This window comes from Wolffia australiana, chromosome 5, assembly GCF_029677425.1.
Source record: "Wolffia australiana isolate 7733 chromosome 5, ASM2967742v1".
Classification (NCBI taxonomy): Eukaryota; Viridiplantae; Streptophyta; class Magnoliopsida; order Alismatales; family Araceae; genus Wolffia; species Wolffia australiana.
The window spans coordinates 17,994,496-18,019,954 of NC_135839.1; the positions used below are offsets into that span (position 1 = coordinate 17,994,496).

The window sequence follows — 25,459 nt, forward strand, 5'->3', positions numbered from 1 at the left end:
TAACTCCACTGTGATTCGTCTCTCCAGTCTAGACATGAAAACTTCTATTAATTGAGGAAGCTTGTTTCCCAGATTTTCTAATGAGATTATCCTCCCCTGTTTGTGGGTAATGTTGTTTCAATGAAATCAACTTTTATTTCCTGCGGAAGATTGTTTTTCAAATATTCTATCTAAACAGATAATTCTCCCGTTTGTTTGCAATGTTGTGCTATCATAAAGATCAAAGGCAAGTCCGACGAATTAAAGTACATGATTTTTCTTGAAATTTGGAATTGTGATCACATGCCCTTGCTGTGGTCGCTTAACTTAGGAGTTCTGATGGGATCCAATACACTATTGTGCTGATACTAGTGTAGTACATGATAATTATATGAAAATTATATATGTAAGCAATCAGTCCCGAGATAGTCATGAAGACAAAGAGGCAGCCTTGACTTCATTATGAGATTTTTCTGAAGAAAACGCTTCATGATGAGATGGATTCCGATAATTTGTAGGATGTCGGATGGGCCAAAGAACAAATTGCGTTACAACTAGTGCAAAAAGGCATTGATGATATTGGAATAGTCCATTGAAATAAGCCGAATCTATTGTAGTTCAAGGTTTCGGTAGAATTAGGCTAAAAAGGGAGTTAGAGTCGAAGTATTAGAACCATATAGAAGTATTAGTTGACCACTTGCTTCGGATTTCACTCATTCCTAGCTGAAAAACTCCATCCAGAATCATCTATTTGGGGGGGAAACATACCTTCTCATAGAATTAACCGTACCAAAATTCACTAATAAAGATAAAAAAGAAACGCATTGTCAGGAAGAAACGATGAACAAGCTTGCAGACATTTTCATTTACTTCTCGGAAGAGTTGGGGCCTCTCTTCTTGCCGAATCCAACAACTGAAAGACAACCATAGAGATCGAAATCAATTAACTGATACAACGGAGAATAAATTAATCTATAAATCATGTTCGCAGAGATTTGTAAACGTCCAATGTATAAGGGGAATTCGAGAAAATCCAAAGTATATTTTGAATATAATTCATAAGAATTCCTAGCAAAAAAATAAGAATTCCTAAACGACGCGTTAATCAAATAATTGAAAGGATTCTCGGCAAACCCACACTAAACAGATAGTAATCATGAACTGGAGAAACGAATGAGAGTAATAGAACAATACCAGCAGTGACGAACCGGCGGTTGTACTGCATGCGCTTGTGAGCCCTACCCCTGGGCTTCTTCTTCTTATCCTGCTTCGCGACTTTCGGCGTCTGCCCCCTCACCTTCCCCGCACGAGCCAAAGATCCGTGAACCTTACCTATCGACGAAGAAAAAAAAGGAGATTTAGAGATTCAGAGAAGAAATCTCTTAACAAAAATTTGGGAGATGGCAGCACGCACCCATGGCGGACGATCTTCGGCAAGGATTTCTCTAAGAAAAACCTACAAACGAGGGTAATTTCTTGAACCTTGAATCGAACGCCAGCCGCCGAGAAGGATTGTGAAGAACGGAATGGGAGCTTATATATGGCCTCGTAGAAACCCTAGCTTTAGAGATAGGGGGGATCGGATGGGGCGGGTCGGAAATCACGATCGATCGGACGGTCCAGATCGTTTCATAATGGGCCCCGTTGATCGATCTGGTCCGTGCGATCATGATCGCCTTGACCGATCCGATCATAGGCAAGTTGATCGATCTGATTATGATCGATTCATGATTTATATTTGGTTATGTACACGCAGTTTTTGTCTTCATTCCTGAATTTGTTGATAAATGAGACTAACCCCCACTTGACTTGTCTGAGTCATGTAGATAAATTCTCACATTTCTCTGGAGTTCATTCTCACAGGCAAATTTTATAATGTGGGGACTATAAAGTGAAAAGGGAGGATTATAGAAAGAAAAAAGTGATAGATAAAGACAGAACGTCAGGAACATACGAGGAGAAGTTGAGGAAATGAATGAGAAAATACAAGTCAAGTAGATAAATTATCACATTTCTCTTGAGTTTATTTATGTTACATAAAATGATGCAGAGAAATGGGCAAATTAATATCTTTAATTTTTTTTAAAAGTACTTAATTTGCCTGTTGAAATATTATTTGCTACATCACCCATCACTCATCTACCCTTGAGTGTAGGAACTCAATGCCCACAACCATACACCTACTAATAGATATTTTGCAACATTCAAGCTAATCCCACTTCCATGTCATTTTAAAGTTAGTTAAAGTAAAAAAAATCATTATAATTATCATGTGATGTTTATAATGAATTACATGAATACGTTGGATGGCTGAGTGAATTATGATGAGATCATAATGCGGTAATTACTGAGTTTTAAACATATATTATAAACATTCCTCTTTGATGGATATTTGATAAGGACATCTAGCTATTTGGAGAGAATAACACTATATGAGTTCACTGTCCTGATACATATGAATCACGGAGGGTATTATACCTAATCATCAATAAAGATGATTCATGTCGCAATCATACTGGTGGTTTGTTGGCTTGAGATACCAAGACCATCTCATGTGTAGATGACTATGTTTTGACTAAGATATATCTTTCCCTAATCCCTAGATTCAAACATGTGTTCGCTTGGATATATCGTGGAGTTCACAAAGGTGATTGAGTGATCAAGATGGGATCATTCACTTTTTGATATAAGAGTAGATTTATTTGAGGAAGAATATGCATGAAATCCCTAGCAAGCGTAGTCAAGATATTGGATAAGACATTCTCCAATAATTCTTGTTAAGCATCGGCACTCACTAAATGATAGATTAGATTTTACATTTGGATATATCCTATGGCATTCAAGGGTCTCCCTCAGATGAAGGGTTTTATATATATGGTAATTGATGATGGAAAAACTTCCATGAGAGAGTTCAATCACTGTTACGTATCTTCTAGAGCACAAGGTGTAACCTGGCATCCCACTAGATAGGAATTTAACCTATAAATAGGGTTAAATTGATCCTCAATTAAGTAATATATATGTCAATATAGTTAAAATAATGTTGGAAGATATTTATCATTAAACCATTAAATTTATAAAATAGATATATATGGGCCTATAAGGTCACACACATAACATTAAAAGAACATTGGTGGATTTATTTTATTCATAATAACTCTCATCAATAATCCTTAAATAAGTGTAAATAGGGGGAACCCATTTGAGGTGGCCATGAAAGTCAGATTTGAGTCCCCCACTCCTCTTTTCTTTCTCTTTCTATCCACTTGCTCCTCTTAAGAGAATTCATAGTGAGAACATCCATAATCTTGAAGAAGAGTTGGGAAAGAATAATAGGAGATATACAACACATTGATTGTGTGGATCCATCTGGAGATATGGCACTAGAATAGCTTGAAGAGCCTCTCCCTACTGTAAAGTCAAGGATGGATTTAATTCTACATAAGGTAACCATCTAACCTTCATATAAAAGTTGTATTCAAACTCATGGCTTCCATAATATGAAAATGGGCTTTATAAACGGTAACTGGACATGAAAAATTTGAATGTTTCTTTATAATTCTTCATGTTTGTATTTACCATCTCTGGTAGAAATGAAGCTAGAAGTTGAAACACCACAATGAATGGCAAAGTTGGAGGCGGTGTGCGTGATGGAAACAACCTGTACTGTTAATAATTTTAACCTAAAAAATGGATAAATATGTGTGTTTGAAGCAAATGAAGACCATACAAGCCTTATTTTCATGTGTTTAACAAGTTGAGTGGTACTTTTTCTTCACTGCATAAAGGTGTTCACTCTTATAATGAAGGAACAGACCTAAACATTATTTTGAATGTCCAAATCAACGTGCTAGTTATAGCAAGACATAAAATCCAAGGGTGTCTTTTTTTACAAGGATGGGGGGTATATTTACATATTAATAGGTTTGATGATGGTAAAAGTATAAAGGATTTAAAGACATAACTACCCTTGGGACTTCAGTTTAAAACTCATTTTGGATCGTTAGATATGTTGATTTGAATTTGGAGTAATTTGAGCCATTTGATTTTCTCTATCACTAATCCGCTTATTAGCTTTCCAGCATGGCATGAAATTTTAGGAAGGCTGGAAAAATAAAAGCTCCTTAAAATATTAAAAAAAATTAAATTATATTTTATGGCTTATAGAAAGAGTTTATTTATAAAATTAATGATAGAAAACTTTGTTTAAGTATTATATAAAAAATAATACAAAATTGGGAATTTTTCAAAACTTCAAATGAAAATATAAAAAAACCCTTCAATCAATTAAAAAATATTTTATTTATGAAAATAATGTTGTGAAATTGTGTTGTAGTACCATAAAATTGAGAAAATCTGAATTTCTTGTTCAAAGTTTAATAAATCACCTTAAGTCTGAACACCATGTATTTATGATCATTTCCATGAAAATAATGACACAATAACCCCCTAACTTAAATTATTTGTGGTTATCAAATACTCCCTAACTTAATCATTCCTAGTCGCGAAGCAATCTCCATAATGTTCGCCTTAAGGTTTTCTTTCACCTTCAAAAAAAAAGATGTGCATGAAGTATTAAAATATTAATCACATGATTAAGATGGATACTTTCTATGACAATTTAGACACTAGCCTTTTTCAGAAACGTGTGTAACAACCTCTCTTGATTAGGGAAGAGATATTGTTCATGAGTTTTAGGTTATATTGCCGTGATTTAGGTCTTCAAAACCTATTTTCTTAATGCAACAGAAGTGGTGATCAATTCAGAATTGATGTCAAATGCAAGAGTAATCAAATTACCTTACACTGAAGTTCCCCCACCCATGACTTTCTCCCAAGGGAGTGCTTTCAAGCCGTTCATGTGTCCTTGCATCTAGATGATTAAAGAACTCTTGGATCTCTTCTTCTTATTCTCCAACTCTTATTGAATATCTGGTTGATCTTATCACCATTATGAACTTCTAGTGGAGTGTAGTGTGATATAAATAAGAAGAGGGGCCTAGATCTAGATGGAATGAGCGCCTAAAATCCATAGCCCCCTATTTATACTTATTTACAGACTTTTCATAAAAGTCCTTATGAATGAAGTGTATCCAACAATTTCTTTTTTAATCTCATGTGTGTGATCATTTTGGCACACATATTAATTATCGATAAACCTTATTAATTAAATACATAAACACACACACACACACACACACACACATATATATATATATATATTAAATAATAAATTTAAATTGATTGATACGTTAAGTATTCAACCTGTGGGGTTCCATTCTACTCCTCAGGCTATAAAAAATAGAAATGCATCAAGAAGAGTTAGATGAAACTCAGAAGATATAAGCTAATCCTAGATATTACCTTCCATCTATTCCATTCCTTATGCTTTTGAAATTTCTAAAGTTGAGCCAAATGTTCATGAGGAACATATCCTTGATATTTTTCTGCAACACTATTACCAAGGCAATACAACATACATCCTTAGATCTAAAATTTTAAAATCTTATGTGCACACCTATTAAAAAACAAAAAAAATGGTTTAAGTATCCAAAAATGTTGGTTCTATTTTACAAACTCATATTGAAAAATGTGGAGATCTAAGACCTCTCCTAATCAAGTGTCCAATAAATGGAATGCCTTTTCTACATTATTAATTTATTCAGGACCTTGTGTAAATATTCAGTCCAAATATTTATATGATAATATCGATTTTTGGGAATTAGACATATCTTTTCAAAACTAGAATTAGTCAACTGCTCTATTAGGAAACCCCATCGATAATTAGAAGACATTGTTAATATATATATATTCTATTTTATTTAATTATAGCTGATATCTAGGTAATAGAACATCTTAGAAATTCCCCTATCATTATAGATCAACCATTCTTGCCTAAAGCAAGAGAAAATGCAGATTTAGAAAAGAAAAAAGGTCAAATAAAATATCTGAATCGATGAAATATCCTAAGAATATTTTGAAGGTGTACGTTCTTGATCCTTTAGAGGATATTTACATCTTTATTTATGTGCATCATATCAAGAACTTCCTAATGACTTGACATTTATTGAGATCTTGGGGTAAAGATCAATTTGGAACCGTTACCATCAATGTTGAAAATTAAATTTTTAGGCTTAATACCGATTTTATAGTTATCATTTCTTGATCTCTGTCTATGTGCCAGGAGAATAAATTATGCAATATGCTTATAAACTATAGATCTACCACTGCATGATCTATTTTGATATCAATCGAATTAGTGAATCCTCATGCATTCCTATAACTTTTAATAATTAAAATGATAAACCTACTTGAGAATCTCGTTGGAAAATTTAATTCTTTCATGCAGGGCGTGGTTAGAAAATAGGTATTAAATTTTTTAGAAGCTGTATTTATTTACTAAATTGCTAACCATCCTCGTGTAAGCCCTCTGTATGTAGTTTATAAGAAACATGAATCATAGTAATCATAAATGGGCAAGAGCAAGAACATAAACCTAGATTTCCAGCTAGTTGGATAAGATGTATTGATTGTAGGAAACTTAATGCAGTCACTAAAAAGGATCATTACCCTTTGTCATTCCTTTATGTCTTCTCAATGTGTATTCAGAATATACTCACGTAGAGATTCACCTCGAAGATGAAAAAAATACTAATTTTACTTTTCCATTCAGAACATTTGTATTTAGTATAATACCATTTTTATTATGTAATGCTCCAGTTACCTTTGAAATATGCTTGACTGCCTTATTTTCAGATATAGCCAAAGCCTATTTATAATTTTTCATGGATGACTTCTCGATTTTTGGTCAAAATATTGATGCATAATTGGGTAATTAGAAAAGCTTTATAGATATGGGTAGATAAATGAATGGTGTCCAGTTGGGAAAACTTCCAAGAGAGAATAGTTGTGGGACATCTGGGCAGAAACCTTGGGTTAGAGGCGGAAAAGGTCAAAATGGAGGTTATCGAGAACCTTCCACTACCCACCTGATAACATGATAAATTCACATATATTTCCATAAATTTTATATGTTTTTGGTATTATTAATTAATAGTTATCATGTTATTATTTGAATTAATCAAATTTTATGCATTAGCTGGAAATTCCAACGTTTGCACATTATGATTATTTTTCACTAACTTCATTGACTTCTATGAAGTCAATCAGTTTTATTACTGATAATTATTTTATATTTAAAAATGTGCAAAATTTTACAGGAATTAGAAGATATGGCTCTTAGGAAATTGGAGAATTTTTTGGAGCTTAGTGATTATCAAAATGGGCTGAAATGATGAAACGGTGTTGTGGGCTTTTAAAAGAGGAATCAGAGGGGCTTGGGCCACAACACAACCTACCTATTGGCCCTTCAAACACCATAAAAAGAAACAAGCTGGAAGTCAGAAGGTAAAGCTCTCAACCAAAGGAGAAAAAGAGGCAGAATGGCAAGAAAAGAGAATAGAAAATGCCCATAGGGGTATTTTAGTAATTCTTAAAATGTATAAATAATACTCTTTTCCTCCCTCATTTCCCCTCATTATGGACGTGCTCAAGCAAGTGGCTGGCCAGCAGGACAAGGCATATTTCAGAATTCAGGTTGTTCAACCTGCTTAATGTAAGTTTGTTGAAGTTTTCATTCAATCTCGTCTCTTGTTCGCATTGAAAAACACCTGAGCCTGGAAAAATATAAGGATCCCGTTTTCATTCAATCTCATCTATTGTTCGCATTGAAAAACACCTGAGCCTGGAAAAATATAAGGATCCCGTTTTCATTCAATCTCGTCTCTTGTTTGCATTGAAAAACACCTGAGCCTGGAAAAATATAAGGATCCAGACTTAAAGGGAGCATTGAGGGCTCACCATAATTGCATTGAGGTTTTAGGAACCTAGATTTCCATTTTCACATCATCATCCATCCATTTACCCTTAAAATCCATCATTTTCTCACTCTAAACATTTGATTTTCCCTACCTTCTCTCTCTATAATCAGTTCATTATCCCTCTAGATATTCATACATATCCCTAAATCATCCTCTCGAAATTTCATAAAAATTATCCTTCATTTGCACCTTCAAATTCTATCTCAAACTTCTTCTACACTCTTTCTTCACTTTCTCTCTCTATCTCTTCATTTCAGTCATTTTCTCTCTCTAAAACTGTTTATTTATCTCTCTAAAATCTATTCCAGTCTCTCTCTAGATTTTCCTTCATTCTTCCTTTTGAATTTCAAAAAAAAAATCGTGTTTGAATTCCATCATTTAGGGCAAAAAATGTGTAGAGTGGAGGACTTAGTCAAATTGACCTCCATTCTCCACATTTTTTGCCCTAAATGATGGAATTCAATCATATAGGGCTTAGCCCATTTGGTTAAGTATTGACATAGCCGAATTAGGCTGAAACTTAGTGGGCTGACCCACTAATGCCAGCCCTATACGGGCCACACAAGGACCGCCAGCTCATTCAATCCACCGCCATGGCTGCCGCCGCTGCCGCTGCCGCTCCGCCGCCGTGACGATAGCCGAAAAAGGTATTTTTCTTGTTATATATATATAAATTCCAAAAAATCAGAAAAAATCCCCAAAATTAATATAATCAATATTCAGTATTTTAAACATCTACAAACATTCCAGAAAAATATTTAACTATCATTTTTAATATTTCTAGTGTTTTTTGGTGTTAATTAAATTTAAGAAAATTCAAAAAAATATTTATTTCCTATTTCTAGTGTTATTCAAAATTATGAAAATTATTTCTAGTGTTAATTAAAATTATGAAAATTTTAGTTTTTTTCTTTGTATTTCTGATTCAATTTAGATCATAGGAATTTATATAAATTGACTAAATATCCATAAAAATCTCAGAAATTATATATCTCACTTCCTTCATTCCAAGCTTGAGAAAAATTCTGAAAGTAAGTTTCTGCCTCTTTGTGGATCGACCCCTTGCCCTATATTAAATATAGAGTATTTAAGTGGAAAATTTTCATAAAAATTGTTGGTTAAGTCTAAATCAAATCAATGAGATAAAATCCCTAAATTTTGACTTATCACCACCAACAACAAGAAACTTAAATGTTTCCTTGACCATGTGGGCTTCTATAGTTGATTCATCAATGAGTTTGACAAATGTTGTAAATGATTGACTAATTTATTGGTTAAATACATTAACTTCGAACATTATAATGCATGGAATCATAATTTTATGGAAATAGCGGAGGTTTTAGTCAAAGCAGTTATTCTTCAAGCTTCAGACTTGAATGTCCCCTTTGAACTCATTTTTTATGCTTCCAACTTTTGAGTAGGAGCAGTACTTGGGCAACAGAGTACATGATTCTTCAAGCTTATATGAACTCAGGATATTGATAATGCCAAATTACATTAGTAAAATTATGCTTTTATACTTAATTTTTACCAAATATTTGTAGATTTTCACTAGGATTTTTCACCGTTTAAGGATAAAATGATAGATTTGTGATTTATTTTTCTAAGTTCTATTTTTATATATGTTATTGATTTTTGAGACCAAACTCACTTGACTCTTTAGAGTCAAGTGGATTTCTCACATCATCTTGGAGTTTTATTTGATAAAAAAGACTTAGGTAAATATAATAGTGCATTTGAAATACAAACGGGAGGAAATTAGAAACAAAATAGATGATGAGAGGAGGTCCAATACACAAGAAGCCCATTCTAGAAGTCCATTCAAACTTCATTAAAGATCGGGTCAACTAAAATCAAGAATTGTGGAACTAACCCACAATTTGAATTTGAATAGTCTGTTTTCAAATCTGAGGAGGGCACGTGGTTCCAGACTGGAAATCAAGAAATCCTAGCCGTCCAATCCCTTGGAACTAAATCCAATGGCTAGAAGAGTTATGCCACTTCTATTTATTCTCTTCTCCCCTCTCTTTGTATCTTATCTTGGATTTCTGCTCCCAACTTCTTTTTGGAGGCCTAGTGCATCAGATTTCTTGGATCCATTCTTGTTCTACAAGATTGTGGGAGAGAGAGTTCAAGGGTGATCAAGATTCTTGGAGAAAGAGCACCACTTGGCCATTGGGGGACGTGACAACAAGGTTTGTGTGATCTCCTGAAGTTTTTATTTGAATTTTCTTACTGTCTAGTTAAAAACATTCCAAAAGAGAGCCTAGTTTTTTATCTTTCCAACTCATCAAACAGCACTAAAAAATTCCTCCTGTCGCAAAAGTTACAGTGATTTTCATCCACTACTCATTTCTGCCACAATTTCATCGCGGGAAATGCGGCCTAAGGTTCTATTAATCTTTAAAGTTTTTCTTGCCCTAGAAAAATTGGTAAAAATCATAATAAATTATTAGAAGTTATAATAAACAACACAAATACTTATTTTATTTACTTCAAATAGTGTTGTCTAGTTTTCTATCATTTAGTTGATTTTCTCTTTACAAAATAGTTAAAAATCCAAAAATATATAAAATCACCAAAGAAATTTATTTCAAAATATATTTGAATTATAATTTACTCTCTCATTCTTGCTACTTGATGATTCGACCCTTAATTACCCTATTCAAAGTTAAGAAAATTTTATAAATATTGCTGCATAAATCAGAGCCTTAAACGACTTATTTAACCCAAATTCTGGTTTATCAGATATGATCAAGAAGGAAGTGCTAGCTATGATTTTTAGTTTAGAAAAAATTGAATAACATTTTCTAGAGAGTAAAATGATTATACATTCAGATCATGAAGGATTTATGTATATAATGAATAAAAAATAAGCAACACCTTGGTTAATTTTATAGATTTTATTAATGTAATAATCTGGCATTGAAATTAATGATAGACACGGGACCGATAATACCATAGATGATCGTTTATCCAAGTTTTAAGTCTACTGCCTGATTCTCATTGCTTTAACCTTTCCTAAAAAGCATATTCTCAGGGAAAACATTTGAAGAACCCCTTTGTTTTCAGACATAGTTAACTACTTAGTTTCATGAAAACCCCATGTGTTTTGGTTGAGCAAGAAAGGAAGAAAAATTTGAGATAGATTCGATATTAGTTCTCAGAGGATCCAAAATCTGTTTCATTTGAGAGCTGATCAAACTTTGAGGAGAGTTTCCCGAAAGATGAACATAAGAGTATCTTAGAATTTTATTATTTTTCTTTTTCTGTGGAAATTTTGCATAAAATCACTGCTTAAAAGGTTTTTCAATGTGTGTTAAATGACTACTTTATTTTGGAACTCAAATGGTTCTCTTTAGATTTTAAAATGTGAATATCTTGTAAACATTTTTAAAATGTATGCCCTTAAAACCAATCATTGAAATTTAAAATTTTGATTTATAGGACACATAATTAATGGGACCTTTCCCACCATCTTATGGACATGAATATCTATTGGTGGCTTTTGTTTAAATGGTAAAGTGGATTGATGGAATCCCTTCTTTGAAAAATGATCATAAATTAGTACTTCAAATTTTGAACCATCATATATTCTCTAGATTTGGATGCCTATGGGGGATTAACTAATGATTGTGGATCTCAGTTTATTTCTGAAATTTACTAAGAGTATGGATTTCAGCATAAGTTGTCTATTTACCATTCACAAACCGATTGCCAAATTGAAGTAAGCAATCAAGAGATAAGAAGATTCCTAAAAAGATATTAAGGCCACATGTTAAAGATTGGACTGAGCTGAGTACTCAATAGGAGAAGCTTCAATGGACTGAGGGGCTCTCAATCGGCGAAGCCTCACACCCAAGACTTGCTAGCTCATTTATATTTTATATATTTTATATTTTTATTCTTTATTTTTTATTTATTTACAGTCTTTTTATGTTTCTCAATCGGCTATGCCTCAAACCTTGTATAGATGCTTGTTTTGTTCTCAATCGGCTCTGCCTCACACCCTAGGACTTGTGGGGTATATCTTTTATTTACTGGCTTTTACTTTCTCACTGTTCGCTGCCTAATTTTGTTCTATTAAGTGTTTTTTTTGGCCCTCCACTTTACCCATCCCTCTTCGTCGGGGAGTGCCACAAGAAATAGGGCTCGAAGCGCAACGCCTTACCAATGAGCCAACTGTTGATGGCTGTTGGTCACAACTACTACCAAAAAGTTAACATGAAGATTCATATTTCACATGGAGGAGTGTGCATCTTTATCTCGGGTGTTCTTCTCTCGTGCGACCCGGTGGCTTATGTGCAACATGTGGCCTACGTCTCCTATTTTTTTCAGGGTGGGGGGCGTGAACTCTGAATCCCGACGCTGAGATGCTCAGTTGACTCCTTAACCTTGATAGGAAGATGGCTTTTCCAAAATCAGAGCAAAAGGTTACGAAGTATTGGATGAACTAATGCGAATGGGTGTAAGCCTCGTTGCTCGGAAACACCTAGTGCTGACCACACTGAGAGACACCAAAGTGCAGGTAATGCCAGTTGGCAAAGTGGCGTTAAGCATCCCTAGCGGTACCAAGAAGTCGTGATGATATTAACCATGTTCCTACTGCTCCTCCTGGAGTGGATTCTACATCCAACCAACCCTTTTTACTAGGGAACGGGATAATTCCCACTCCAGCTGGCAGGCCAGCTAGGCCATGAGCATGGTAGGAATGGGCTTCAAAAAATTCAGCCCTTGTCGGGGTCAGCATAGAATGAAGGGACGGTCATAGTTGCCAAAGAAAGGGGGTTAAAATACTATGTCATATTCTATTTGAAGATGAACATAAAGCTTAGTGGGCAGCTAAGAAGTAGAATCTGACCTTGGAAGATGTACGAAAAAATTGTATGTTGCAGCTGCAAGAGCTTCAAAAGTTGATAAATAAAATATACGATAACTTGATGGTTTATTAAGCAAAATGGAAGGCTTTTCATGAAAACAAGTTAATGGAATATTTTAAAAAATTAAAAAATGGCTTCATAATTATAATTTTGAATTTTTTCCATTGAAGCGTTGGAGATTTTAAGATGTCGCATTCGTTCTAATCAAATTCTTTGATTTTGGAGCTATTTTGATTTCAGATCTAAAGACATGTCAACAGTTTAAAGTAAAATGACAAAGATTGAATCTATACTTGGAGCTAGAACCCTAACTGATGGAAGGTATAGTCAATCTTCATGATGTAACAGTAATTTATCTTGCATTAGCTAGTTTTTATTATCATACCTTATTGTAGATCTTTCTGTTTGATTTTAATCATTGAAATTCCTTGTTTTTTCGACGGAAGAAAAAATTATTATATAAAGTAGATAGGATCAGATAAAGTATTCTTCTAATTATTTTTTACTAGGTGATACTGAAGAGGAAGAAGAGTAAATAATGACTATAATGCGAGGCAGTCACATTAGTACAAATTAAATTAGCATTAGGCACATTAGGAGGCATGCACATTTTGTCATTTCTTCTCATCCAATTTTTCTTGCATTGGGAACAATGGAGGTTTTAAGTGGGGTTTAGATGGTTTTTAATTTTGTACCTATGCTTCAATCACGTTGGGGATCAATTACTTTATAAAAAAATAGTGTACTTTTTAAATATATTCATGATTGAATCTAGCCCCACCTTGGAAAATTCATTTACTTTAAGTCCGAGAAGCATGGTTATAAAAGTTTGGCTATTTTAGTAGATGGAGAAAACCTCTTGATGGTATGAGCTACAACCTAGAATCACTGATCTCCTCTTTAGTGGCTAGCATCTTGTAGGGTAAGGAATGATAGACTCAAATTTATGGTTTTTTTACAAAGACCGAAGGCTAAAAATTCCTAGATCCAACCATTTGGCCGGACATAGGAGAGAAGAGGAAGCTGATAACACATAACTTATTGAGATAATTATCAGAAATTTACAAATGTTTATACAATAAATTAATTATAAATGTGTGTTATCAACCTTTAATGATTTTTAGAGTGATATTCTGATTTTGTGGATTAAATGGTATGTTTAAAGGATTTTTTAGATATCATAATCTTAAATAACTTAATTTTATGATTCAAAAAATATTCATTATGAATTTGTTGACCTTATATTCATGGAGATACGAATTCTCAAGGTCAAAAAAATATATTTATTATATTTGTTGACTATTTATTTATTTTATAATGATTTATAAATATATGTTTTCATTAGTACGTGCCCCGCCACATGTCACCATTCAATTTGATTGAAAGGCAATAAATCAAGAGCATCTGCAATGATTAGCTGCATTAATCATTACAAAAGGTCAAACTATGGCATCAGGAATTGCGATGCCATATTGTGCCAATCATTTATCAGTGAGTTTTTATATCTTATTCATAGGGCAAAATGGACCAATAGAAAAGGGAAGATTAAATTTTCAATTAATGACATCTGTATGTCGAGAATAATAATAAGAAGAAGAGAGAGAGAGAGAGAGAGAGAGATAAGTAAAAAATTATGGCAGTACATGTGGCGCACGTATACCACCACAATTGATTAAAAAAGAGATATGGACTGGCGTGGTATACAGAAACACATGCCACATCACTAGAAGTCAGCAAGAAAAGGGAATATTGTGACTTGGTGCACTGTGACGCGTTATCACATCACAAATATTTAGAAAAGATATTCAAAAAAAAATGTTGGTCTTTTTCTCCTGATGTACACGAGGCATTCTTGGAGGCGTACAATAATGGAAGATGAAGCGATCATGCCAATCATTAGTAGCGGATGATTGGATATCTTAACTGCCAACGAATAATGGGGAAGTGTCTGCGCTAATGATGAGGAGAGATAAAAATGGACGACTAGTATTGCTCCAACTATATAGCTTGATATTCGATGATCAGAAGGTCCAATTGAGCTGAAGTTTTTAGAGATGGTTCAACTTCACCCTCTCTTTCCATGTATACTCTTTTGACTTATAATAGATGTATAGATCAAATTCAAATTTATCCTTAAATTTGTTTCCTACTTATTTGGGTTGATTGAAAGATAGTGAGTTTCTGAGATCCATCAAGCCTGCGCTTGGTGTTCTAAGTGTGTGAGAAGAGGCAACATAGAAGAGGGGGAGTTTACCTACACTCACAAATTACCATGGCCTTGTCAGAACGTAAGGATCTACAGGAAGTATCCTCGACTTACATTATTATTTCTTGACATCATCATTATCTTATATTGATTTCACTATCACGGATCACCGTCATATCACATTGGAACACTCAATAATCACATCTTACTAAAGATGAAGTTATTTGTAAAGTAATATCACAAAATTATCAACATCGACTAATAAGATCCTAAATATAAGATAACATAGATCGTTATGATTAAATATGGATAGGATAAAATCTAGTGGCTAGGATTAAATGTAGATATGATTTTATAATGGTCAAATAATCTAATGGTCAAGATTAAATCTGGAAAGGAAGTTATAACCGTCAACTTATAACTTCCCAAAACTAGTCGTTCGCACTACTATTCTTTAATATGTAAATACAAACCAACTTTTTCTAAAACATGTGTGGGTAATAGCTATGATCTTCAATTATTACATCTGGTGCTCCTCTATCCTTTTTCTTCTACCTCTGTTCTTCTTCTCCAAGGACATTTACACCTACCAACTTATTACAACCGTCTTGTTATTCTCTTACTTTTCATTTACCTTACACGACTCTCTTTTTACCTTGCTCCTGGTTTCTTGGCTTTATCGTTACATCATCCTTGCACTCACTCAATATTCTCTAATTTTATTATTAATATCAACTGACTACTATCTCGCCTTGGATTATCTTCTCACTCCACTGCGTATTTTATATGTATCTTCTCGCACCACAATAATCATTATTTTAAGAATATTGAAACCTTAATCACCATTCCTTATGGAGATGATATGTACTCACCACTTGCTAAAATTACTTAGTACATGTTTATATTTTTATAAAATAATATCAAAAATACCAATGAAAAACTAAAACTCTATTTTTTTAGCTTATCAGAAGCTACCCTCAAAATTTCAGCTTGATCAACCTTCTAGATTGTCGAATATCAAGCCCTAAAGTTCGATCATTCCTAGTCATTGATTTAATCCAAATATTTCTCTCTCCTCATCCTTATCATCTTGGTCATATCACTTTTAGGGTTTGTCTTTAGCAGTGCATTGAAATCAACAAATGGCTCAAATTCACCTCCCTCACCTCTGATCAATAACTCATTTCACACCATGTGTCCCTGAACTAATAAGATGAAAAGATATAGAATGGTATATTATTTTATATTTATTAAATAAAGAGAGCATGTGCGTGACATGGCGGCACATCATCTTGTGCCATGTGAAGCATTTTAAAAAGAAATCTATTAAAGAATGATGCATCAGCGCCACGTGCACAAGTTTGTGCAACATGTACACAAGATGCAAAATGACACGTAACATGTTATCATGTGAAGCCATTTTTATCCAATCAATGGAGAGAATAATAAAATAATGAATATTTTAATTTGGATCTTCTTGGCCACCTCATCACATGTATTGCAAAAAAGCTCTTTTTTTATTAGGTCATTAGTCACTAATGCCATTATGACATCGCTAATTGTGATATCATTTTAATGGTTGGCTGACGCTAATCACAAAGAGATTTAATAATCACTTTCCATCACTCATTAATTAAGATTACCTATTGTTTTCCATTTATACAAATTGAACGGTGACACATGGTATGACGGAAATAAAACCCAAAATATATTAAGAATTCATAAAATTAGATATAAAACTGAATCCATAAATAACAATATGTCCTGACTTAGAAAAATCATATCTTCATGAATATAATGTCAAAAAATTTAGGAAAATTTAGGAATATAACTCAACAGAATGTTTTCTTACAGAATTTTAAGTCAAAAGTCCCTGTAAATATTCAAAATTCACATGATTCAAAATTTTGTTTTAAAAATGGATTTAATCATTTTAGGTTTGATAACACATATATAAAACCATTTAATGTAAATAAACGTGTAAATACTGTCATATTAACCTATTAATATTATTTGTTATCAAGGAATATGCATGAAAATGAAAGCGCTGAAGCACTAAATTCCTAGGTTGTGTGCTGTGTGAATTAACCATCATACCATCTTACACTAGTTGACCCTATTTAGTTGTCATGAATCTAGATTGATTTTAATCTTACTTGGGGTAGGGATTGTCCATCCAATATCTGATATCTGGAAAAAAGGGAGGATGTCTGATATTGGATATTGGATATCATAATATTTCCATCCGATAGGTGAAAATGGATATCGGAGATGGATATCAAATGTGTAAGGATGAGATAGATATCGTATTCCGGATATCGGATTTCAATATATGGATACCGGAACTAGTATCCGGATGTCAATATCTCGTATCCACAGAAAAAATCAATACTGACAATCGTTTTAGATGATTTATATTCACATCGCCATGTGTTTTTGATATGTATCCTACCTCCTTTAAAATATAGAGCTCAAATTTTTTGTGTTCTTCCATATGGGATAACAGGATTCGGAGTTTTAACATTAAACTCCGATCCTATTGTCCCATATGGAAGAAAACAGAAATTTTGAGATCTTTTTATTAAACGTGGTAGGATATAAATTAAATACCTTACTAGATATTTACTATATTATTACCTCATTGGATTCATTATATATTTAGTTAATATATATACATTTAATATATTACTACCTCGTTTAATATATTTAATTTCTCACAGCTTGCTCATAGTGCTGGTCCTTCTTGTATCTCGTATTTGACCGAAGAAGCATCAGACTGGTCGGAGTTCCTACCTTCTTGGGACTCCATGGACCAAGATCTACTTTCATTATATGGGCAATATCGATCTACTTTGGTAGATCATATGGATCTAGAAAAAGCTTCTTCTTTTGAGGAATTTCCAACATCTCTTTTCCATTTCCATTTACCCAGTTCTTATCTTCGTTTCGTGTGTTCCCGGGAATAGTTCAATCTCTTCAATCTCGGGATATTAAAATAACGTTCTGAAAGGTTACGAAGTCAAGTTAAGTCAAATAGGTCGGGAAGAAAGAGTAAGAGGTCAGGTCAACATTAAGCTCCGAATCCTGTTATCCCATATGGAAGAAAACAAAAATATTGGGCTGTAAATATTAAACTAGCTTTTTTATAACCTGAAAAGCTCCTTGCTTAGCCGCTGGCCCACGAAGCTTCTCACCAAACTGATGCAAGATGACAACTATTATATTTTTAACATCCCTTCTATGTTGGATATCAAAATCCGATATCTGATATTGTCATCATCCCTGAGAGATGGAGGCAGATGACAACATCGAGATGTATACCAATATTAGATATTGGTTCTGTAGCGATTGGCATACGATATTGTTATCCGATATCTAGATATCAGAAAAATGGATACCAAAAGTTTGATTTTTGGTAACCAGTACAGCATCTGTCTTGATACCGTAATCAGATGTCGGTATCGGGACGGGCGATCCCTAAGTTGGGGTAGAGGTGATGATTTCTTCAAGTCTTAAATCACATAAATACTTTCTTTCAGATATCTTAAGTATAATAGAAACCTATATATGTACCCTCTTAACCCTTCCCTGGCCTACCTTACACTGTTTTACCTATTTTATTTTCTTCCTAGAGGTACCCATCTATTCTTTGTTAGCCCTAATTACTTTTGATATTAGTGATTCCCAGTTTTTCAATTCTTCCCCTTTGTGATATCATTCTAGCTCATACTTTCACCCTAGCATGGGAAAAAATATGAAGAGCTATATTTAGGAAACTTCCACTTTTTCACCCCTTATTCATAAAAGTGAAAATTTTTGAAAAATAAAAATAAATGAAAGAAAATTTTTATATTTGGGTCTTATTATTTTGGGAGAATACTCTATTTTAAGGGAGTGTTGATCATTGAATTCAGCATCCCTCACTCAAGTCTACCATTTGGACAAGAATTTTACTTTCTCTTTTTATTTGGACATTTCTATTGTATTTTTTCATTCATTTATCTTTTGGAGTAATCTATATTAGTGTAGTTTATCCATCCATTATTTATTATCCCTTACCCATTCTATTGAACCATCTACCATACACTTCCTAATTTACCCATCCAAATTTCATTCATAATCAATTGATATTTTGTGCTTGAACATGAAGAGAAGAATGTCCATCTTTTACTTTTAAGTGCGAGGAATGTCAATAATTAACCTATATACATAATGAACCATAAATTGGGGATCATTCAAGGCATCTAGCGCATACAACAATAATTATAATTTTCCTTACAAGTGTTGAATAAGTGAAATTCGAACTTAATTTTTAATTTTTTTAATAGCAGGTATTAAATCCGATTTATTGAAATCAAACTATTGAAAATTAATTCAAAATAATTTTGGAAAAGTCAGAAAATATTAAACCTATTTAACCTAATTTATAGAATATTTTTTATTTTTTATAGAATATTATAATTTAAATATTTATTTATTTTAATTAAATACCTAAGCCGGCACTTTTGGAGTGTCAAGTGACGGTGGACGGCGATCGACATTATTGGAGTGGAGCAGATGAAGGAGATACTACAACTCATTGTGATAAAGATGTAGGAAAATACTCGCCAACGAGTTGTGGAGTTGGAGGTGGCATGCATGATGGTTAAAAACTAGGCTATCAATGATGATAACCAAGGAAAAGGAATGAAGACATGATTAAAACAAGATGTATATCATGCTAACCTTATCATCACATGCGTAACAGCCAACTGGTGCCTTCTGGTCATGAGTCTTGATCTGAATGTCACCCTTGCAATCCTTTGATCTTGGAACAAAAGAACAAACCCAAAAGAGATTTTGAATAAGCAAATCACTATGATAATCATAATTAAAAAGAAAATGTAAAGTTGTCTTTTTGGAAAGGTTAGGGGTTATCTTTGTAGATCCAAGATGGTGGATCGAGAGAGGAGGAAAGATGTAACTATCCTCAAATGTTTCCGCCCAAAAATTTTTCAACATCAGTATATATAAACATTTGAATTTAGAACAATATTACCCATCTGATTTTCTCTCTTGTCGAATTTGTGTGGTGGATTGCCAGAATGGCACATAATTCTAGCAATGGGAAAGTCAAAAAATTTGTTTAAAATATTTAAATAAATTCAAACATATGTATTCTGACTTATAATTTTATTTTATTCATAAATTTAACATCATAAAATTCCTTATAAATAGAATATGATCCTTAAAGATAAAATATGATCCTTAAAAATTCACCAAACCATGAAATTTATTTAAATAGATGTAGAAAATATTTTTTGACTTGTAAAATCATTTTATTCATGAAAAAAATGTCATGAAATTAGTTTAAAACATTATAAATCTAATAAAAACCAGAAATTCTATCTTATAGTGCAATATATCATTTCGAGTTTAATAAAATGCATTTATGATCATTTTAATGAAAATAAACACAAAAATACATGGAATTACTAATAAAAATAATATGACTTTTATGGTTATCAGTAGGAAAAAAGGAGAAAGCATTACCTGGATTATAGTATCATACCCTACACGGAGTAAGATTCCCTCCTAATGTCCATCTTCTCTTTCCAAAATCATGAGGGAGTTTATCACTTGTACTCTAGTATTTCAGGGACATCTTCATACTTATAATTTCACGATTATCTTAAATTTAGTTTAGAATTAGGTCATTGTTTGTGTTGATCTTAATCAATAACTTTATAAAATAATACTCGCGTAATAATTCGAGCTACTGAATGAGTATGAGTCATGTCCACAGGTAACAGATCATACAGATTAAACTACCTCTAGATAATATTTTAGGTAGGAAGAGAAGGAATACCATAAGGTAAGAGGTAGTGATAGATGAAAATTGTGATATGAGATGGTGATAATGATGAGTTGTATTGATGAGACATGGAAGAATTCCAGGGAAGATGTTGAAAAATCAAATGAGAGTAAGTGAGAAAAGAGAATAAGGATGATATGGGAGTAGGTGATAGTAGGAACATATAATACAAAAGATTAAATAATATGGATGATAAGATGATATAATAGATTTTTAGGGTTTTATATTTTGACGGGCTAGAGAAGAAAATGATGGGATGGAGATGATGTAAGAGTATGGGTGACGATAATGGAATGATATGAAAGGGTACAATGATATGAAGGATATGTTCCTCCAATTTAAGTCAAGATACTAACCTTAGATCCCTATGCTATGTCGTAATCAAGATGATTTTCTGATGTACATCAGCCTTCCCAATTTTCCTTTGATGTTATTCAAACACTGAGGATGCCAAGAATCCTTGATGAGTTTTCTAAAACATCACTCTCTTTCAATCAGCCTCTATAGGAGGAAACAAGTGATAAGCCTAAAAATGTGTGTAAAAATGTCGTTCATTTGGCGTTTAGACTTGTACAATAAAATTTATAAATACCCTTAATCACTAAATATAGAATATAGAGCAAGCAAGGGGTCGAACCACAGATAGGCAGCAAGCAAGAATTTCAATCCACTTTTTAATGAATTAATTCAAGGATGAATTAATTTTACAATTAATAAACCTTAATTATACTTAATAATGTTTTTAATTAATCAAAATTAAGTACAAACTTAATTTTGATTTTAAATATTTTGGTGAAAAGCTCAAGATAGAATAATTTCAATTATAAGATCAGATTAATTCGGATTATTAATTTCCCAATTATTATAAAATTTTAAGACAATTTTTATGAATTAAAATTGGGAATTTAATAATCAAGAAAGGGATTTTGAAATTGGAGTTTAAGATGGATGAATTTATGGATGAAATTTTATATTTAGGGTTTTTATATATCGAATTAAATCTCCAAACAATAAAATTTGAAATCTAGACAGAGAAACTAAATGAATTAACCTAGAGAGAGAAAGTGAAGAATTTGGAGAAAATGTGAAATCTGACCCTAAATTAAAAATCTAAAAATGCAGAATTATTCCAAATCTATTTAAAACTAAATATTAACAATAACATCTTGAATCAGACTCAAAATGCAATGCTAATTTCATCAAAAACAACTTCTACGGCATGTACATTTCGCCCATGCCTCGGCATTTTAGAATTGTTCAAGAAGAAGTTCAAAATACAAATCAGAAACTTACAACTTTGAATGCAGGATCAAGATCTGTCGACTTCCAAAGAAATTCCTGTGTCCTTCCTGGCCAAATCCTTGGGGAGAGCTTCAAAAAGTGAATTTCGCCCTTTTTCAGACCTCTATTTAAAGATCCAACCGTAGGGAATGTACAGGGGGAAAAGACAAACATGCCCTCAAAATTTCAGCTCAATCAGACCTCTAGATCTCAAGATATCGTCATTTTATTGGCGCTTAATTTCCACCGTTGGATCTCTTTTATCTTTATTAAAAATGGCATTTTTCTATTGGCTGCCATTGTTTTTTCTCATTTTCTGCCTTCTCAGATAGCGTTCTGACATGTCGTTGTCTGCCTCCAAGGCGCGCAATCGTTGAAAAAATGATTCTGTGTTTACACGGCTAAAAACACGCCACGTCACCCTGTTTTTTTTTAAAAAGAAAAAAGACAAAAACAATGGTTGTCTTTTCGTTACAATTAATAAACCACATATTTGATTCCCGCGTGCATTTAATGCACACGGCGAATCTATTGCAGCTTTCATTATTTAAAGTGCGCCGCGATTTTTATTTTTTTTTGTTCCAAATTCAATGCGTGTGTGTCGGTTGTCGCGTGCATTTAATGCACACGGTTAACCGATGGAATATTCTTGCTTAATAAATGCACGCGGAGATCAATTCTCCACGTGCATTTATTGCACAAAAAGTAAAAGTAAAAAAATGAAAATCATACCTTTCTCTCTCGCCGACCGTGCCACATCATAATGAGAAAATAATGCTCATTCTTTCTCTCTTAATTATTTTAATAATATTTATCCACTTATTCGCCCAAATTTTGGGCGAATGACGTGGATGCTCCTTGATATATATATATATATATAATGTAAAATTGATCAATTAATCCTGTTAATTTGAAAGTTATCAAGAAGTTCAAAGATGCTTTTACAAAGATTCATGGCTAAATTTAACAAGAGGAATGGATGGAGCAAAGATGGACGAAGCTACCTTCAAAATTTCGGCTCAATTGCCCGTATGGATCGCCATATATCAAACCATGAAGTTGGATGATTCCTAGCCATTCATTTAATCTAAAGATTTCTCTCTCTTTGTCATCGTCATTTCTGCCACATCGCTTTTTGGGCTTTGTCTTTAGTTTGGTATCAAATGTGATGATTGGTAGGAAAAGACAGATCATATCATTTTACTATTAGTGTTTTGTATTATTATCAAAATGGATGATGATGCATCATCCTACACGGAAGGCTAGTGTCACGTCACGTTTCCTTGCAGGAAAAGACAAAAATATGAATAAAATAATATTTATAATAATAATGTAAAATGGGTGTGTGATGTAGTCGAGTATCAGTACGCTCCACCTCAACAAACTTTTTCAAAAACACAATACATGATTGACACATCAATGCCACCTATACATGCTCGTCCCATGTGTACATGGGGTGATATATTTCTCGTGACAGGTCAAATTACCACCTCAACTTTTGACCAGTCAAAAGAAAAATTAATATTAAAATAAAATTTAACTTCATATTTTCTTGGTGTCTGCATTACAGCTATGAATTAAATCACACTGACTTTATTGGGGCACCTTATTTATGATTAGTGACTTACTCATTATAGAAAACAATGATTTGTCAACAGTCGACTGTTCAGATTGCACAGTAGGTGCCACGATTGAGCATTAATCCTCAAAATGTCTAAATAAATCCATATAAAATCAACTAAAAGGAAGATAATATAAATGAACATATTTTCTGACTCTAAAAACTTGTATCTTTTTCAAGATGATGTATATACGGAAAATCATATTCGACTATAAAAATAATTTATTTTTGAATATAATATCAGAGAAATCCCTAAAATACTTTAAAATTCAAAAAATGAAAAAAATCATTCCATAACTATATTTAACCACTTTATGCTTGATAACATGCATACATAAATAATTTAAGGCAAAAATATTTAAATACCATGATATCAACCTTTAACAATGTGTGCTATTAACTTGATATTTTTAATGATTGATACTCGTGTTTTTAGGTTCACAAGGGAAGTGGGTAATCAAAGGAAAATGCAATGCTATTTTGAAGTGATTAGCAATGAATTAAGTTAGGATGTCTGATAACATGCAAAGTATTGGGTCATTCTTATGAAATTTCCAGTGTTTTATAACTTATTTTAATAATAAATGTGTGTTATGAAGCATAAAATGATTAAATATATTTGTATAGAAATATTATGATTTTTTGGATTCAATTGTATTTCAAGGATTCAATAAGAACTAATTTGGAGTCTGATTATATTTGTTATGAAACTTTTGGTACTATATTTATGAAGATATTAATTATTTAAGTTGGAACATATATATGTGCTAACTTAGAAATTATTTATAATGATTATTTGATGTTTTAGTATTGTTTGCTGCCATCACATGGCATTATTTGATATGATCGAACAGTGAAACATCACGACTTTTGGTGATGATTAGACAGCTTGTCATTCAAAAACAGTGCCATTATGGCATCTTAGGTTTTGATGCCATAACATCCAATGTTTGGTTGATACTCTTTATTTTTTAATCCGCAGGGTGAGGTTGATTGACAGAAAAAAAGTGATACATATCACAATAAATGTGTTTGGAGATCAAGAAAAGTAATTTGTTTTCTATGCAGTGAAGTGTAAAATTCAAAAAACAGGACATGGATTTGTGGCTACACATGATTTGCGAAAAAAATGGAGAAGATACGTGACAAGACAACATACAGCTCTATATGACATTTAATACTCAGACTCCTTTATTTATTCTCTTTTTTTTCCATGTAGTAACTTTTGAGCTCATGGAGCTATTGAATGGGGAAGATGATAAGATTGTACCAATAATTAAAATAGGAACATATCTTGGTATTTTTCAACTACCAGTGGCAAGTCAAGATGCAATAGAGCTGTTGACGAGGAGAGAAAGTCCACGCTGTGTTATTGGTCACGTCAAAGGGTAGTTCTAGATCAGGTGGCTTAACCAAACAGACCGCTACGTTTTCTCCATTTTCAGGCTTGATATCTAATGATTCTAAAGGCCTATTGAGGTTAAACTTTGAGGGTAACTTCATCTTTACCTTCGGATCCAGAAATTGATGCCTGGATCTTTCTGAAAATAATCCTTCAACTTCATTTCTATATTTTTAGGCGGATTCAAAGAGAGTGAGTTTCTGAGGTCTATCAAGCTCTTTATTGGTATCTTGGGTGTTTGAGAAGATGCAACATAGAAGAAGGGAAGCAAACATGAGCTCGCAAAATGATGTGATCTTGGAAGAAGGTATGGATGTACGGTAAGTGCTACTACCTTACATTAGTTCATTTCATCA

General features: G+C 32.9%; 1 protein-coding gene across 1 annotated transcript; it reads right to left on the reverse strand.

The window, feature by feature from the left end:
- Positions 1–729: 729 nt before the first annotated feature.
- Positions 730–1,528, reverse strand: LOC144703633 (Ribosomal protein S30 family protein). Its single transcript, XM_078575850.1, has 3 exons — positions 1,394–1,528; positions 1,174–1,311; positions 730–892 (listed from the first exon to the last, which is right to left on the reverse strand). Exons 1-3 carry the CDS (start codon positions 1,395–1,397, stop codon positions 846–848), a joined length of 189 nt encoding a protein of 62 aa, XP_078431976.1. The 5' UTR covers positions 1,398–1,528; the 3' UTR covers positions 730–845.
- Between the last annotated feature and the right edge of the window lie 23,931 nt (positions 1,529–25,459).

Bases quoted from the DNA above. Each gene is read 5' to 3' on its own strand.
- LOC144703633 (XM_078575850.1), bottom strand. The intron at 893-1,173 runs GTATTGTTCTAT...GTTGTCTTTCAG, and splicing joins CCGCCGGTTCGTCACTGCTG to TTGTTGGATTCGGCAAGAAG.